A 19,743-nucleotide genomic window follows, 5' to 3' on the forward strand; every position below is an offset into this window, starting at 1 on the left:
TCGAGGTATTAAACGAATTGTTTGGAAAGTACATCGTGGAATGTGAAAAATTAGTTGGAATATTCTAAGATATTCAACGATTAAGCAGAGAAAAAAGCAGTGGGTGTAATAAAATTCTATCGAAACACTGGCCGGTGCACGTACAAAAAGATTAAACTATTTTATACACAGTTTTGCTATAACTTTATGGATTAAAATTGTTATGTCCACACCATCAAAAATGTCGTTTCGATAACTACATTTATCTCGTATTAACTTACTTACTGCGAATTTCTCGTGTAAAAAAAAGCAAATCATTCCGCATAAGCAAAGTACCGGGTAAAATTCATTTTTAAATAAATCATTTTCTACTATAAAAATTTCCTTCCTACGGTTGTCTTAATTCTCGTTTAACGACCGTCGTACAGTTTTTCTATCCATTCAACGAATACATCGATGACCGACTAATCGCGCAGTTCCATGTCGTTGACTTCCCGCCGAAAGTTCACAATAACGCGCCACGTGCGACGAAGTAATTAAGAAGCCATAACTCCCGACCACATTAAACCACGGGAATACTCGTAACTCTTATCTCCGTTCGCGTCCCAGCGTGATGCAACCGGAAATACCCACGTGTCGTGCTCCGAAACGAAAAAAAGTCGCTTGCAAAAATACACCTGCTCGAACCGACGAATAATTCGCGTTGCGAGTTGTCGAATCGAAACAACGTAGCATCAAGATGTTCAATGAAGTTCGACACAAATCTTTCGCAGCCAAATTAACAACTGCTCCATGTAAATCATTTTATCGTAAACAGTGAGAACGCGTTTAACACGTTTACTGTCAACTTTCCGTAATTCGCATATTTAACGTATACAAGTAACTTCACGTATTTATGATGACTACAATCCTAAATAATAGAACTTCGAAGTATAAAAGGTACACGTTGGTTTTCGGGGAGCAAAGTTGGTATATTATGTTGGAAGATTGATAATTCCTTTTAGTTGCGGTTGTTCGATATCTTAGTTGAAAGGTCCGTTGAATGCAATCGAACATTAGAACCGTAAAAATCACCATGAAAGTTGGAATAAAAGACGATAGTGAACGTCTCTGATTCGTTCTGTGATCCACTAGATCGGAGTTCGCGAACTCGGAACGTCCGCAGGCCTATATAATTTTATGTACTTCGAACGAGTTCGAAAGCTTTTTATTCGGCCGCGGAAAGAAAAAGGAAACTTTCGGTGAACGAGTTTAATGAGTTCCGAAGTGTATTCTTATTCTCTTGCAATTGTTTCAAATTGCCGGTAATTACCTCTTGATACAGGGCATTCGAGTGCTGTAGTTTGGAAGTGGTGCGTTCCGGAACTGTTTCGATCGAAAATTAATACTGACCGCTACGTGGAATTGTTATGTTAAATTTGTGATCGTGACCGAACTGCTAACTGGGAATTTTGAGGCATTTCATATGTATGCAGCGCTACCGAAACGGTGGATACTCGGAACGAAGTATCCGCGAGTTTCTGCAAAATCATTATGCGAAAATAAATAATCAATACGGATGACAGATTTTGTGGGAAAACTTTGTTTTACAGAAATTCGAAGTTGATTATTCGCACATGATATCGAGTAAGTCTTCGTTGCGACGTGTATGATTAGTGTCCGTTCATTACTTGCCTTTTCCACTTTTAGTAGGCACGAGTGCCTTTCTCAATAATAGAAGAAAAATCTCACATTTTTATCTGACGTTATCGTTGAGGAATTATTTTCTATTATTAACTAACACGTTGGATATCAGTAATTATGAACATAATTCATGACCATTAATATTCCCTTTTGATACCAAACCGCGTAACGATCCCCGCAACACGAGAAATCAATTTGACAGTCCAATACATTTATAATTAACATACAAATATCGACAAAACCCGAACATCAATCAATCAATCTCACAATTAACCTCCAAGCAAGTCCAAAATAATCGTGGAGCTAAAATGATCTGCACACTTAGTGAACAACACTCTACCAGAGTAGCACAGAAATCGAAGATCCTACAAAATACAAGACCGCAGGTCCGAGGAACTCGCCAAGAAAGTCCGCCGATCACAGAACCATTACAAAAGAAACTTAAAACCGTCACACGAGCACGCGATCGTCATCCAAGAGATGACTTGGTAGCGCGAGGGGTTGCAGCCTCTGCTTCATAGAGGCAGTGCTCGGCTAGACTTATTGCGCAGGTCGGGGACCGTGGACGAAAATACAAAACCTTCGGGAGCCAAGCGAACGCGTCGAAGAAGTTTGTCAACGTTTCGTTGAACGCGGGAAAACACGCGGGTCCGGTTAGAGGAACGCGCCTCGGCGAACAAGTAGCATAGAGGCAGGCGGCAGCGGAGGCAGCAGAGGCAGCGGCAGCGTGTTCATAGCGTAGAAGCGAGAGTCACCTGCGTCTCTGTCGGGCAGTGGTAGCGGCAGCGGGCGATGCTGTAATAACGCCGGCACGCTCGTGCCAGAACCAAAGTATACGCTCGGTGTACACGACCTAAATAAGATGCGATGCCCCCCGGGGCGAAAGTAATTCACAGACACATGCGTGCGACCGGGGATATATACACGTATACCGGCGGCCGCGCCGGAGCTCTGGGGCTATAGTTTACGAAGTGCCGCAGGAACGCGAGTCGACACCGCTTCGGCGCAGGTTCGACCCGCGTTTTTCGCGTACAGGTCGCCAGGTAGGCGATGTATCGGTCCGCGACATAATTGCGGCACACTTAACACTTTGTTTAGTGGACGGCTATGAATACCGGGAGTACCGGTCATTTCATTTTGCAGTTATTGATGTTGCGTAAGCGTTAAATTGTTGATACCGAAGGTATTACACTACTGTTTGGATTTCGCAGTTTGCAAATATTGCCATTGTAGAAATATTATTATAGATCGTTGATAGTAAAGGTGCCCAGGCACTGTTTAGATTCCTCATTTTGCTGTTATTGATATTGTAGAAGCGTTAAATTGTTGATACCGAAGGTGTTACATTACGGTTTGGATTCTTCGATTTGTAAATATTGCTGTTGCAGGTGTATTATTATAGATTGTTGATAGCGAAGGCGTTGAAATACTGCTTAGATTTCTCAGTTTGCTGTTATTGATATTGTAGGGGCATTAAAATGTTAATACCAGAAGTATTAAGTTACCGTTGAAATTCCTGATTTCGCAATTACTGATGTCATAAAAGTATTAAACAAGCGAAATTGTTTAAGAAACTAACGGTTTCGCTTGCGTGTTATAATGAACGTCTGAAGAAAGTTAATAAAATCTATTGTCACCGGTTTTTGTAAGAATTATGTACCAATCACATTCAATACTTGGTAGTTCTCGTATTAATAGGCTTTCCATTGACTTATTATTTTAGATTGAAAAGAGGCCTAATAATTCGCTTTGAACAATAATCCTCCAACAATAATTGGATCGTGTTACTCACTACGATTTGCTAGTTCAGGATTGAAATTGCTATAGAAAGTTTGATTAAGAAATCCTTAGACATTGATTATTAATCTTGAACAAGTTGTTCAATAACCATCAGTAGATAATACATGAACACGTTTAAGTAATAAAAAAGCTATGAATGTACAATTAAGGCGTCGCTTAAAATTCCTTATAAAAAGTCTTTGCTTCTTATTAATTATACACAGATGAAGAAGGAATATTAAAATTGTCCGTTTCTCTTAAGCCTCTGAGATTGCATACTTTCTTAACACTTTAAAGTAGAATACAAGACGTTACCGTTTTATTATGGCGTATATAAGGTGGGACAGTTTTTGTCGCTGTATACCTCGAAGAATTAAGTCGAAAGCGTAAAATTAGCGACGCGCCGTGGGTTTTCCGTGTTCGAATAATATCGGGATCGTCGTTCGCTGGAACCACGAGTTTCCACGATGAACCGCGTGTTCGTTTCGCGTGGGAAAGTAATTGCGGGTTTTGAACGCTCTAACGAGCGAACTTCCGTAAACCGAAAATTTTGATTCGCTCGGGAACTCCGTTTGTTTGTAATTTGAAAGTTCGATGGATGTGGCTGGCAATTTTTTTGCGAACTCTTTGGTTCCTCGGGCACGTTGGAATAGTTAGACGCGCTAGAAGAATGTTAGGTGTTTATTTTAACCGTGGTAATAAAAGTCTCGCGAATTTACACGTTGCTCTCGGAACGATTTGCTAACCGGATGATAATGATCGAACGGTGTGAGAGACGTGCCGAGGATAAATTATAGTGTTCTTTAAAGCAGGGTTGTAGATTTTCTTCTTGGAGGTCTATTGTGCTGGTGGAAAGGTTATGCCGGTATTTACGGAGTTAATAGTGATGCGAAGATTATTTTTTATTGGCAGTAATTTAAAACCTAAAATGATCTCTCGGTAGGAGGCGATTATACGAAACAGAGCAATGACGTCATGAAAAATTTATTCACAACTTTTTGAAATTGACATTAATCCATTAACGAACGTAATAATAATCTATATCACGCTATTAAATAATTAATGTACAAACGACACAAGCGAAGCATATAATTTCGATTTGGAAAATGATAATTATTTTACAAATGATTAAAGATTAATTTTTTATTAGGAGTCTCAATGAGACAGATTTATTCAAGTTTGTATCCTTTTCGTTGATATAATATAATTTAATTACATTAGATTCTGAGTGATTAAATCAGATAAATGATACAAATCTTATTCAGAATTGTATTTAAATTTAAAAGGATTAATGCTTGAAGTCGGAGAGTTGTTTTTAGCAGAAGCAGCAATAAACGCGTGCGCAGTATTATAAACCCCTTAGGTAGTCCATACGCGAGCGTTCGTAAAACAAAAATCATTATACACCCGGGAATACCGACCGCTACTTCGTCGGTGTCTGCTAATGGGAAACTTATACTACTCAAAATAATTAGGGCGCCCCGTGTCTGGAGAGTTGGAGTGAACATTAGATCCTCGGATGCGAAGTAAGCATATCTGGTGTCGAAAAAACTGAACACAGTGAATATCGAGTAACAATTTTATTTTTATAAATATTGGTTTTGAATAATGCAAAACATTTCTGTCATAACTCTTCCGTCGTCCATATTTCGACACATAAAGGTGAAAGAGGCTCGATGAATATGTTAATAACCAAAGAACGGTCAGCGAGACGAAAATCATAAATAACGTTTAACCAAATCATCTGAGGGTATAAACAGGCGCAAAAGTGAAAGGAATCGATCAGTTATCGGCTCGTTTTCGAGCAAACCGAACCATTGGAAATTGAAAGGAATTCGCGCAGAGCGATAAGCAAAAAAGCCTTTCACGAAAGATTCAACATTTTATGGGCACGGGTCAAGAAAAAAAGGGAGGGAAAAAAGGTATTCAATCGAGCGGAGGTATTCGCGAAAAACCACGAACCCGCGCGTATTGAGCCGTGTAAGGGGTTAACGGTTCATTATCACTCCATTTCATCGATAGAGGCGCACCACTCCACCGTGGAACTTGGAATGTTCGACCAGCATTACAGAGGGAATCTACAGGAAATCGATGCTCCGGTATACAGGGTGGTTTACAAAGAGGGTGGAGGGTTTTAATAAAATATTCAAGCAACATCATACAAACCTAAACGTTCTCCATTCAATTCTACAATATTTAATTCAGTTACACTATACCGTTTACTATGTACAATAAGACTATATTTCCATAAAAATTTCATTCATACAATTCACTTCGATCAATATCCAGCTACAAACTATCGAATCCCAATAGGAATCAAAACATCTCCAAAACTCCTGCACCAAAATTCTCCACTGAATACATTCATACCTTTCGCAAGCTCGTGTCTCAAAGGAAACAAACATGGAACCAAGCCTTCCCAAACATCTCGCCATTCCGTCGAATCCAAAGTGCCGCATAAACGCGCTGGAAACGTTCGGCCGTAATGCCTAGGAAATATTCGAATATAAAGTATTTACCCGTGATCCCGACAGGATTGCGTAATAAAGGTACTAAAACTCAGAATAGAATCTCCATTCATCAACCGCATTCCCCCGGAGTTGATACTTCCCGCAAATACTTGAACTTTCTTCACCCTCGTTATGAAACACCCTGTACGTGAGTGCACGGCCCCGCACACAGGGACACGCGGCGTTCCGCGCGCTGGTGCCGTGGCGTGGCGAACGAGGAGGCCCGCTAGCCCGCGTAGAATCCAGCGAGAGGGAGCGAAAGAGAGGAAGAGAGGGAGGGAGAGAGATAGAGGGTGATGGAAGAGAGTAAAAAGAACGAGCACGGGAGAAGGAAAGAAATAGCGAGGAGCGCATCGAGTCACTGGGCTAGTGGGGCCGACAGAATGTAGCCCGTACTACGGTACCGTATCTCCCTCTTTGTCTCTCCCTCGTTCCTTCCGTTCTTCTTTCCATCCTTCCTTCTTTCCCACCGTGCTACAGTACCTCTTCCCTCTCGCTCTCCAGCGTGCCACGCTCTCTTCCTCTCTCTTTCTCTCTCTCCCCTTCTCGCGCGGCGAACCGTTCGTCGCTGCGGGACGCGCGAAGGGTGTGGCGTAATTCGTAATTTAATCGGGGAAAAATTGAAGGAACGACTCTCCTCGCTTAGAGGCGAACGGGAGAATCGAAAGACGCGTCTGGTCTCGTTCGAGCGAGTTTCTGTTTCGGGCTGGCGCGGTGCTTGAAACGCTCAAGGGGTTGAGCGACATCGATCCTTTGGCTGATGCAATTTTCGTTCTTTTTTTTTCCTTCTTTTTCTTTTCTTTCACTGGGTTACTCGTGGTTGCGAATGTTAGCCAGTGCGGTGTGCGTCACGAGTATACTCGTCGTGTATAAAAAAAGTATTTGCTGGTGGAATTGAGATTTTCGGAAATGTATGTGTGAGTTTTTAGTATTTTTAGATGTTCAGAGGTAAAGGGGAATGGAACGGAGGGGAAAACGTATGTGAGGTTGCTATGGGAAAATTGTGTAATGTGTAGTTTGGGAAGACACTTTTGAAAGAGGGTGGTATGGGTGATTTGTTGAAGCGAAGGTGGTAGTGGGATGTTTAGATGGGACGTTCTGGGGAGTGTTGGATGATATTGATTGGTAAAATATACTTGATAATGGTTGTGTATCTTCTGTTTCGTGTTTTGAATGAAACGTTTAGGGAATAGAGTGATCGAAGTTGCATAGTATTTTCTGGGGTAGTTTAATACACAGGGTGAGCAGTTTAACACGACCATACATTATTAACTTCTTAGTATTCAAGTAGTATAATTTCATTACCGCTTCCATGGAATCAATTAAACTTCAATGAACGGTGTTCCTTTAAATGGCTCGGGTATTTTCACACAAAACTTTTACATAAAACTAAAACGAACGTTTTCAACAAACTGAGAACAGAAATTACATTCATATTCCGAAAACGAGTCGTATATTGCGCAAGCAGGGTTAAGATCAATTGCATCTCCTTCATAAGTCCCCTTTAGCGCATCTCGCGTCGTAAGGGTACGTTTACAGCAGAGCTGCGACACTCGATAAAAACAGCGACGAGATCACACTATAGAAACACATACTTTCGTTTCATAACGGAAACATTTATGTTCAAGCAACGCGCAGAGCTATCTTCAGTAATCGACTACCGACAGAAACAATACGATACATTTCCAATTCTCAAAAACCATTGATCGTACCACTCATTCCTTTCCCAAAGAATCCAAGTAACCATAAACCAAACGACCATCGCATCTACACCGCAATCCGAAACCAGATACATTTCATCAGTTCCGATCGGCACTCTCTTAGCCTCCATCGCTGCGTAAACTCCGAAGTTGCAATACCCATCGCGTATCATCGCGAGCCGAGCAGTTACCGGGTGCCGGCGCGGCGCGTTTAGCAGCGATACGGTTCGTTAGTGCCGCGCGCACGGATCCCGGCGCGGCGCGGCGTGCTGTACAATTTTTTTTTCGCGCGCACTTTGGTCTCGCTTGTTGCGTAACACGCGTGCACCGGCCGCCACACACGTGCGTGAGTCGCCGCTAACACGAATCACGGTGACACAGTTCATTACACGGGTGCAGTGTGCTCGCTCTCTTACACGCACGCGTACACACACACACACACACACACACGTATCGCGCATACACGTACGCAAACCTCGAAACATTCTCATAGAAAACACGGACATACACACGGGTACACGGCTCTTCATACATAAACAGTCTGCACCCGGTTCTCCGGACGTACATGCTCTTTACATGCAGGTGCACAGAGGAAAAAAAAGCGGCGCGTATACACCGGGGAACGCTGTACATTACCTAGTATGTAAAACACGTACACAGAAACGTGGCCGCGTATATAACGGACGGGTACGTGTGAGCGTAGGCGCACCACTGTGCCGCGACGCTTCCTTCCACGGTGGATCTCGCCCTGCCCTAGAGAGGCGCGGGTACCGGCGAAGCGGCATGAAAGCACGGAATAGACTACCGCCTGTCGGTGGATGTGTCCTCTGTCTCTGTCCCTCCCGGGGGCGCTCGGCTCGTACCGGCTCACCTCCACACGGCCAGAATCCGTCGGGTACATATAGGCGCGAAAGAGAAAGAGAGAGAGAGAGTGAGTGAGAGAGAGAGAGACAGTGAGGCGGGTGGGCGGCGGGTAGGCAAGGTAAGGCAAGGCAGGGCAGGCTCGGCTCTCTCGGCTGGTGGTCGCTCGGCTGCGAGGCCCCGCTCGATAGCAAAGTGCGGTTCCCCTCGACACGGGCTGCTCTCTCGTACTTGCAACGCGGCAGGATTAAAGGGGAACAGTCCATGTACGGAAATGCACGATCGATGCGCACATGTCGCTGAATTTTCGCGTCGACCCGGTCGTGACCGATCGGCCACGTATACGCGGTTATGCGGTAACCGCGGGCTGCCTATCGGTGACGAGGAATATACTGTGACGATTCTTCGCCGCGCTCATGGGGATCGGGGACTCCGTTCCTTGGGACGCCGTTGTTTCCGATGATGAAGGGTTCTGTTGCTTTGCTCTGATTTTTCGGGTAGCGAAGGAGTTCGCTGGAGGAAGAGGATGAGGATGAGGATGGTTTCTTAGGGGGTTGGCTGGTAAGGGAATACCGAGATGGAGGGATTGCGGTGTCTTCGTTTAGGGGAGTTATTAAATGGGGAGACTGTTCGGCCGATGTTTAGGGGACTCTTTAGTGGCTCTTAATGCATTGTTAGGTTCCGCTAATTTATGTGTTCGGGTGAATTGAGCGTGGTCGATTGGTTTGTTTGATTACGCTGCGAATGATGTTCCTTGCGATTGAATGTTCTGTATTGTAGTGTTTGATTATTTATAGTTTCGCCTGTGTTGTTGGTAGAATAATGATACCTATAATTGTACTTCGTTGCGACAATGAGGATTTAATGATAGAACAACAAAGGAAAAAGTGAGATTGTTATGAGATACAGGTATTTAATCGAAGAGACTTAATTGGATATAGTGAATTGCTGGGAGACGTAATTTCGATTGGTTAGTAATTTACGAATGAGTAATGCTTCCATTGTCGGGTAATTCTCGCAGTTCAATCTGCGCGATAGAAATTGTCGCAAGGATGCAGCTAAACGCTGGTCTACGTATGATATTTCAGTTCATCCGTCTCGATAATCGGATCTGGAAGGGATGCAGCATTTTTCTTTTTCCTCTTTGTCGTAACGGGATGCCGTGGATTAATTAGATCCGCGATTTAACGGTGTCATGCGTTCGTGTGACAAGTGCACGGAGCAGATACGAGTAGATGGACTCGTCAACGTGCCGAATACGATACCCATCTCCCGAGACACGTGCGTGTATCGCTTCTAGTTTATCCTATCCTCTTACACCTCTCGTTTCTCTTCTCGCGTGACTCTCTTTTCACATCTCTCGCACACGTGGCCTGCGGAATTATTACCTTTCTCCGGCCACTCGCGTTTCTTCCTTCGTCGAGTTGTAATTTCGTCGAGTTTTTGGATTCATCGCCTTCTCATCGTCACTTTGTAATGATTATTGTACATACTATGCTTTACAGAAAGGGACAAAGGGCTTTAAACGATTATTCGTCTCATAACTTCGTCGAATTCTTAGGAAATAGCATTTTTTGTAGGATGTTACTTGTGTTCAGAGAATATGCGTTGTGTTCAGAGGAGCTAATATTAATTCTGCTGCCGTTTTGCTGACACTTTTCTTGAATGTATAGGCTGAATAGAGAAAATCGAAGGTTGATCAGAACAATTTTTCGTCGTTACTTTGTTAACTCGATCACCCTTGCCTGATAGAAGAGAAGATGAATTATTCTTCATTGTTTTAATGTTTTCGCCGGTACACGTCTGTTACTATTTCCATAAAACAACGATTAAATTATAGACATTCGAGAAAGTTCAAATCCTTCCGAAACCGTTTTGAAAAACAGGATTTGAATAAGAATGTCTTTTATTACAAGTTCCATTCAACCAAGAATTTCATTAGCCAAAATATTCCTCTGAATTTTCCAAAAATTTTACTCCACCGTGCAGAATGTAAATGCACGACTACCCCCGGCAAAAATGGTTCCATAGAGGTATCTCTTTTTTTAATCATTTTCGTATTCCAATGGAGACATTTTATATATGATAAAAATTATCATTGTAATATTCTGTTGAAATACCCTAGCGCCTTAAACAAAGAAGATAAAACTGGAAAGAAAATTCCTTCAGTACCAGAGGATTAATAACTGCTTTATTATGCTAATACATTTTTCAACTTTCTGCAGAATATTCCATAACAAGTGGCTGAAATTCAGTAGCGCAATCATTAATTACAAAACTTTCTACGTCCAGTAACAAAATTCCTGCATACTACACATTTTTGCCAAGGGTGGCAGCTTCCCAAAGAAGAACAAATCCTGAAGCGTATTCTCTTAATAATAATACTCTAATAAGTAAATAACTCATCACAAACCCGTAGTAGATTAAAAAACTCAAATCCACCCCAAATAATCCATTAACTAGCGCAACTCATTCGAAACCCTTACTAGATCCAGAAGATCAGATCCACCCCCAAAACGCGAACACCCATAACAGGCGTACCTCGTCAGAAACCCCTGGTAGATCCATGGAAACGAATCCACCCGAAAACACAGCTATGCCTCTCAGTAACTATAAGCAGATCCAAAGAAACAAGCTCGAAATGCAAATACCCCGCGTTCCCGAAAACGATCGTCAGGACCGAGCGAAACGACGGCCGTCGTCGGGGCGGCAGTGCGCTGATGAGACTGTTTGCAGATCGGCGATCGTCGAACGTGAGCCGGGGCTCTGGCGCCATGTCACGCGAGCCGCGCGGCACCCGGGCAACAACGAAGAGAGAACGGGACACGATCGCAGCGTCGACGATTACGACGAGCCGCCTCGGTGTGCTTCGACTTCGCGGTGACTAGAGGTGGCCTGCCGCGGCGCACGGGCGAGCGAAGTCGGTAGGACGTTCATTAGCCGAGGTGCTGACGATACTAATAACTAAGGCGGCGAGGTGATACCGCGGTAAACCGTGTCACGCTGTGGCGTAGGGCGAGTTGGGGTGGCGTGGAGGAGGCGGAAGAGGAGGTGGAGAAGGAAGCGGACGATGATGGACACGGTGTTAACGTAATACCGGCCGAAAGAGGGAGGTGTACATAGTTTGTACAGTTGGAATATCGTTGACGATATCGCCGGTGATACACACAGATACACAATACACTCACACACTTACACACTTACACACACACGTACACGTACACAGTTACATACATACATTGATACATACACGTATACACTGAAAACCACGAGGATACAAGTGTCACCGAGAAGAGAAGAGATATTAACGAAATAAATGCAACAAATGAAATTCAAAGTGCCGGTGTTAAAAGTGCGAAAAAATCGAGCTTAATAAAATAATCTCTAGGAATTACTAAAAAGAAAGAAACAAAAGTAAAAAGGAAGTTTAAAGCATCGATCCCGTATGCGCGTAATAACGTAAACCGCGGCAACGTGTATAATAAAGGTAAACAAGGAAAAGAGAAAGAAAATTTACGATTATAATTTTGTTAAACGATTCAGCATCGATTCGACAATACTTAAAACCGAGATGAAGCGATCGCGGTAACCGGTAACGGAGGAACGGAAGTGATACATTAATCGTTAGGAAACGCCGACTGAGATGAACCGTTTGTACAAAGTGAAACGTGGCTTGAATAGCGATATATAATTCTATATTATTATATATCTATATTATACATATATACATATATACATTCGTATATGTATATATATATACGGTGTATACAATAAGAATTCGGAGGAGAGGAACAGAGGAACGATTTCGAAGATAGTGCGCGAGATTCGGTCAAGGATTGAATAGCTCGACGACCGGCGGGGGAAACGACGCGAATTTCGGGTGGCGATCCGCAGCGGATGTTACGGCGGGCCGGGAAAGAGTGCCGCCGTCGCCACCGCCGGGTGATCTACGGGAGTAGCAGCCTGGAAGTGACGAAAGCCCGTCACCACGGCGTTCAACATGTTCGAGATGTGGAGCGCGGTGAGTTCCAAGCTGGAACACTCCGCGACCTCCTCGGGCTCGCCGTTACCTTTGACCTCGCACGCACCGCAGACACCACACACCTCGTCCGGGAGCATAAAAGGTAAACCAAACCAGCGTTCTTCAACCTTTTTACATCTACGGACCGGCGAAAGTGGGGGAAAGATTGAAAATTTCGAATTTGCATGAAAATCCGCAGTCACGTTGAGAGAATCTTTTGATTCTCTCGGGTCGCGTGTATTTGTCTTGCATTTTACTTATACGTATCGAATCTCGCACCCTTTGCGGTCGAGACTGAAATTTTTATATTGTTATTTATGTGTATTAAAATTATATATAGAGAGATTGCTCGGATAAAAGAGATGTGAGCTTCAGTGCCCGGGATTTTAGTGACTGATTGATGCCTGACAGAAGCTTCCTCCGAACGATAGATAACAAACGTTTAACAAAGAGGTGATTATATCTGTGACAATTGTCACTGATCAAAGAATCTTTTTTAACGAAATAGAATTCGCAGTTTTGAAATCTGTCAAACTTCAATGTCTTTTACGATGATAATGTTTATTGTATAACTTCTTGAACGGAAATCGAGCACAATAGAACGTTTGCGCGAAATATGAATATCGGGAATGCGGTAGACGACGTCAGAGGGAAACTGTTCGCGAAATCGTTGCGTTGTTTTGAAGGGGTGGAGGTCCGACGGTAGACAAATTTCTCGATACACAGCCATGCTTCAACTTTAATGTCCGATAAACGCGTCCAAATAGTCTCGTAACTTCGAGGGTTTGTCGCTATCGATTATTCGATCTCGTTATCATGCAAGATTGCACGAATTGATCTCAAACATTGGTCACGTGATTGATGTAACTTCCAAAATGATCGGACAACTAGATAATGCCGATACGCGTACGTAAATATGTATCGATCGAAGCGGGCGTGAAACGAATTACTGCCGAACCGATCATTTCGGGAAACAGTGGGAAATCATTTCTGTCGGATAATCGAATCCGACGCGACGATACTATCAAACATGCATATCGTTAATAATTTCGATTCAACGAAACTAAAGACTACAATTGTATCAATCGCTTTCAATAGCTTGTTTTAATCACTTTTCTCCTAGTTTATTGAGAGATATGCATAAAACAACGTAACACTGGATCTGAAATCCGTCGTTGAAATATACAATAAATACGAGAATACAGAAACATACAAATATACGTTCGAAGAGTATGGGGAACAGATAAAAAAAATAGTCGAATTTCCAAACTGTCAATTATATCGTTCTTTTTTTATTAGGAGAAAACAGTGGATTGCTTATTTATATATTCCGCGGGAAGCATTCAATTTGCGCGAAAAAGATTAACTTGCTCTGCGACATGGACGAAAGTAAATAAAAACGAAATTCGATTGGTTGGAGGAGGTTCTCTGCGTTTCTACGAAAAACCGTGAGGAAGAGAGGGAGGGAGAGAGTTTGGAAACCAACAACAGGAATACTCCGAAACGTTTCAAAACTGTTTTTACGATGTCGCGAATCGCGCACCGTCCCGAATACAAATACGTTCTGAAAGCACTGATTTATCCAGTATGTTCCACGACACGATAGTTTTCCTCCGAATTCGTAACCCGGGATCTTTTATTCAATTCCTGCATATGGGTAGCTAAGGCCGAGAACTATTAAGTTAATTTATTGTCGGTAATTAGAAACCAAATTCAGTACAGTATTTCAAATCATGAATTATCAATTGGAACGTTTATATTAGATAACAGCAATTAAGTAACGCAGAAATGTTTTAATTAGTAAAACGTACCGACAGTAGCTTCGTTAACAGTTTTATAATGACTATTATTTCATATTTAAGTACGTTCAAGTTTCCGTTAGTCTTTCCAATACTCTTTTTCTTCCACGAACTCATTTTCATATCAAAGAACGAATAGGAGAATTCTGAAAAATTGTCAATTATTTAATTCAATAATTAAACATGAAAATTGATTAATTAATCGTATTACAATATTCAAATATTTGGTAATAATATCCGCTTAATCCACGCAGCATCAGCTGACAGAATGACCCGCACTGTTAACGGCCAGAATCAATGAACCATAATTATGTCAGTGGATATAAAACTGACTTAAGTATAACATCTCAAAACATTGAACTTATCACTTACTCGGCGATACGATATCGTTCCACATTATGACAATATCGTGTCGATTACGAGTAACAGATAAAAATTCAAGCATCCAGATGCATTTATATACGCCATTACATCATTATAGAATACGAGTCACGTGCCACTTTTCATTCAATCGTTCGAACCGAGAAATTGAGGTATCTGAAAACGGATGAGTATCGCATAGTTCTTCAATTCCCTTCGTTATCGTATTAACAATTCATCATTTTCAAACGAACCATGCAGTTTACGAGGATGTTACGCGATTTTTTTAATTTCGCGAAGATCCTTCCTCGCGCGGTGCAGTTCAACGGCAGATTTCTGGGAATCTCGGAGATGCGCTCGGCCGAAAACAAGCGAAACACGGGAACGGGCACGAAAAGTAAGTTTATGATGTCGCGAGTCATAGCCGTTCTGAATACGAATACGCGATCGAAACGCGGCGACTAAATTATGCAAAGCGAAAGTACCCACGTAAGTGTCGGTTGCGCAAATGCTTCGTAAGAAGAACGCCCGTAACGTCGGCCGGTAATGTCCTCCTGCCTTCGCGATGACGAGAAAACGAATTTCTTCTGGGCAGCCTCTGCTGCTTCTAGATTGGCCGATTAACTCAAATTCCGAGGCTGTTCTGATTTCTTGCCCCTCGATCTTGTCGTCGCGAGTACTCTAACATCGCTGGAAACCTGACCGTTCTTATCGCTTTTCTTCGCTCGTCGCTCATTGGTACCTCGTTTTTAAGAGAATGGTCGATTCGGCCGCAACAACTGTCATACTCGGCGCGCGAAAACTGTTGAGCAATAATTGGACTATGAATTTTACGCACTCGGTGGAGTATTAATGGTAAATCTCGGTGTACTGATGTTTATGGTTTAACGAGACTGCATTTCTTCTTCGACGTAGTGGAGTTTCTAATGGAAGAAGCGAATTTTTCTTTGATTCTGATTTCTGTAGATGTGGGAATTTTGATTAATGTTCAACGTGGAAAGTCTATGTGTGTTCTATAGAAATAGTTTGAAAGTTAAGCAGGAAATAAGTATCTTGGGAAACTGATTGTTCAGTGTTACATTTAAAGTAAGTAACTAAAATCTATTTTACTGATATTTTAGATTAAGTATTTGGTATTAAAGTTAGAAGTTTATGTCCTTAGAAATTACTAGAAATCATTAAATTCTCTCTGAAGAAGTCACGTAACTGATCAAAGAAGCCACACGTTCCTTTTGCGAATATAGCCAGCAACGAATAAAATAAAAAGAAGACTCTACAGTTTGTGAAGTATTTCATCTTCTACCTCTTCTCTTTTTTCCTCGGTCTTACCAACATTTCACTTCAAAGTTCCAGTCAAAGGTAGAATTTTCAGGACCCGACAGCACGCGCGGCGAAGTCCAAGCTTGGGTCAACGAAGAACCCGTTTACATACAGCTGGCTTCTTCGAAACACGACGAGCAAGGGCTTTATCGAAAATACCATCGACCTATTTGCGGTCCTAGTATCAACGTATATAAATATTTACAACGTTAATTGAGCGGCTGGAAATTATTCACCGGCGGCAATTATCAGAAGTACATTGCGCTCGTCGTCGGGTTAAATATGGCGAACCGCGAGCCACTTTCCGATAACATTAATTCGATCGTGATATCTTCGTTGTTCATCTCTCTTTTCAACTGAAACCCATGTAACAGAAACTATTTTGTTATCAATGGATTTACAGAAATTTATAGAATATCATGGCTATTTCACATGTTTGATAGATCACCACCGATCATTCGACAACCGAGAAATTGGAAAACGTTTTCTAAATCGCTGGATCGCGAGAAAGTTTCCGATAACATTAATTCGATCGTGATATCTTCGTCGTAAATCTCTCCTTTCAACTGAAACCCATATAACAGAAACTATTTTGTTATCCACGGATTTACAGAATTTTATAGAATGTCGTGGCCATTTCCCTTGTTTGATAGATCACCGATCATTCGACAACTGAAAAATTGGAGAACGTTTTCTAAATCGCTGGATCGCGAGAAAGTTTCTGATAAAATTATGTTCGATCGTATCTTTGTCGTTCATCCCTCATTTTAATTGAAATCCGCGTAACAGAATCCGTGTTGCTAACAGTAACATTTACAGACATTTCTAGGGATTCATAGAATTCTGCGACTATTTCAATTGTTCGACGGAACGCAGCCGGCCGTTCGAACGACAGAGAAATCACGGAACGACGTTTCGTAAATCGGTGAAGATTATTATAATCGCGGGAACGGGGCTGTGTGTGAATGGGGGAACGCGGATCGGGCCGAATCCGCAGACGCACAATTGTTCGCCGGTTTCGCAACCCAGGGAACCTTTGACCCCCGAGCAATAATTTCATAGGATTAGTCGCTTCGGCGTCGGTTAATAAAATGAAATAATCGAGTACTTTCTGCGTGTCGCTCTAGCTGGGGAACTACGATAATGACGGCGTTGCATTCCAGTTCTCCGTTTTCGTTCGCGTCTCGATGAGAGTCGCACCCCAATCGTTGCCCGTTATTAATGGCGCATCGTAACTTTTTCGGAAGACGTTAAGGAAATTAAGCAATTTCGCTGATTGAAGAAATGAATCACAGCAGTTTACTAACAGCTGGAGAATTTACATTTCATTTGCTTCTATTGAGTTTAGTAAACGTTCAGTCAGCGGATTCCGTGTTCCACTGTTCAAGCAAATATTAATTCTGCATTGCTCGGTTTACAGAAATTGGAGACAAATAGAAATTACTTCGGTCTACTAAGTGTTGCATCGAATTGCGAGTAACAAAAGTCGAACTGAGTTTGATTCAGTCTTATATTACAAATGCATCGGGCTTGCAAGTTGGTAATTAATAGTGATTCTACTCTACTTGGGAATAATGTATAATTTACATTGTAGTAAGAATATAGATTTTGTTGTGTTGGCAACTAAAATAAAGTTAATACTAAATTAACTTATTATTCTCAAGATTTTTAACCCTATTGCAACATTTCATGTTTCTCTAGATACCGTTGGCGATATTTGGTGGCACAATTATTTCTTTTTTCGTGACAGGGCACGGTATATCCGGTTCGCTTTGTCACCGACGGGATTTCTCGTATTTTTTTCACGAGTGAAAGCCAAAGCAGCCACGCGAGTCTCCCAGTGAACGGCGTTCAACGAGGGCAATCCTTCATCCTCCTCGGCGTGTTTTCAGAACCGTCGAACGGGTTCGAAGGTTGTCGTTACGAAATTGATCTACGTCTGTTGTTTTGACGTGATCGCTCTCCGGTTCATACTTATCGCTCCATTAAGATCGCTTCGCCGTTGTCGTGTTACCGTCGAACTTTCTGTTGGTGTACACCAACGAAATTTTACATAGTTAGATAACGGGACAGGTTTGATCAATACTCGATACTTCCACTGAAAGAAATTCTTACAATACATCTAGAAACTTCTTACATAAAAATCGTTACCGGCACACAGACTGTTCATTAAAATTGATCGAATTCGATTTTCAGAATTAAAATTGGTAATTCATTCAGTTAAATCGCTATGCGTCAGTGAAATATAATTTATTGCGTAGATTACTTTAAGAATATAATAAAATTCTTACATGATTATAAAAGTTTGCCTATTAATCTACGTGAACGTGAATTACACTGAATTAGTTATTTATTCGTCCATTATTTCCTTGATTGACTGTTTCTGAATAATGTTCACACGGTCAGGCTTGGTTACAAAGTACATATTCCGATATTTCTATCGTCGTGAGATCGATAGAACATTTTTTCTAACTTTCACTGATTTTTTTTTTCTTTTATTATTTTCAATTGAGTCGAAGGCAAAATGAAATAATAGCCGCGTGCCTATTGTGAAACAGCTCATCGTAATATTATAGATTATAGGTCGACTAGGGAACCCTGTTTGCCTTTTGGTTCTAAATTACACCCGACAATTACACGTTGCGAGTCGGCGACTCGTTCCAAAATAATTGCCACGTAATTATTCCCGCGGTAAAAGAAGTCTGATATGCGGCTCCGTTACCGGTGTACGTGTGCTTCCCGTCATTCAAAGATCATCGACCTTATAGACGTCACGATACGATAAGATTATAGTAATAGGTACAACTACTGTAAGTAGGTAAACGTTTCAGTCTTTACACGATAGACCGACAGAGGTATAGATGCTCGAGCGCGCGTCGGCTTTAAGGAAAATGCAGACTATAGCCTCGGAAAGAAAAGTGACGAGCCTGAATAGACGAATGTTATCACTAGAAGTACCAAACAGCTAAATTCACTGGTTCGTATTTTCCTATACGAAATTTCAAGGTTTTTTTAAAGATTTAGAATAACCTACATCTTAGTACGCATAACAGTAAATGAATATTTTAAACGATTCCTCCGGAAGGCAGCCTAATTTCTTCAGTAATCGCAAAAGAAATTTTAAATAGGCCATTTCCACTCGTCTGGCAGTTCTAACGTCGAACTTACCGCAATTCCAAGCAACGACACGAATTCCAAAGCAAAATGGGACGGACACGTCGGAACTCGGAAAGTTGACGTAGAATTCCGAGAAGAAAAGTCCCCCCCCCCCCCAGGTGTAACAATTTTTTCATCGAACAAGGAACAGTAATTATTCGAGCAAACGAAACAAATCACCTGCGACATTTTACGACGCGGACCGCCCCGGGAATTATTATTACGCTCGTTTGCGCGAGCCACGTATGAAAAACGTGAACGCATAATTTAGGTCAGCTCGGCGTGCAACAACGTTGCGAAATGATACTATTCGATGACGCGCGGTGCGTTAAATTATTCCCGGTTCGTGGCCGGCTATCCCATCGCAATTAAAACGTTCGACGTTAAAAAGCAAAACAATCCATCGCGTCGGGTATAATGCTCCGTTTAAATAACAGCCGACCGATGCTCTCGCGATCATTATGCCCGGCGGCAACGGGATCCTTTCTCGGCGAACGAGCGGGAACGATGACAACCGAAAAAAAACTAGGGCAACTATCCTCGAAAAAACAAAAAAAAAGGAAAAAATTGGAAAC

The 19,743-nt window shown here is 42.1% G+C and overlaps 1 protein-coding gene across 3 annotated transcripts in view; it reads left to right on the plus strand.

Moving 5' to 3' along the window:
• Positions 1–19,743, plus strand: part of Hr3 (nuclear hormone receptor 3 ROR-beta) — a 129,696-nt gene that overhangs the window by 43,237 nt on the left and 66,716 nt on the right. Inside the window, exon 2 of one of the 3 annotated variants that reach the window (XM_031971490.2) lies at positions 11,249–12,636. The exons of the other annotated variants lie outside the window; for them this stretch is intronic. Coding sequence (XP_031827350.1) covers positions 12,513–12,636 — 124 coding nt within the window. The 5' untranslated portion in view covers positions 11,249–12,512. The remainder of the gene's footprint in view (positions 1–11,248; positions 12,637–19,743) is intronic. 3 annotated transcript variants of the gene reach the window in all.

Source organism: Nomia melanderi, chromosome 2, assembly GCF_051020985.1.
Source record: "Nomia melanderi isolate GNS246 chromosome 2, iyNomMela1, whole genome shotgun sequence".
Lineage (NCBI taxonomy): Eukaryota > Metazoa > Arthropoda > Insecta > Hymenoptera > Halictidae > Nomia > Nomia melanderi.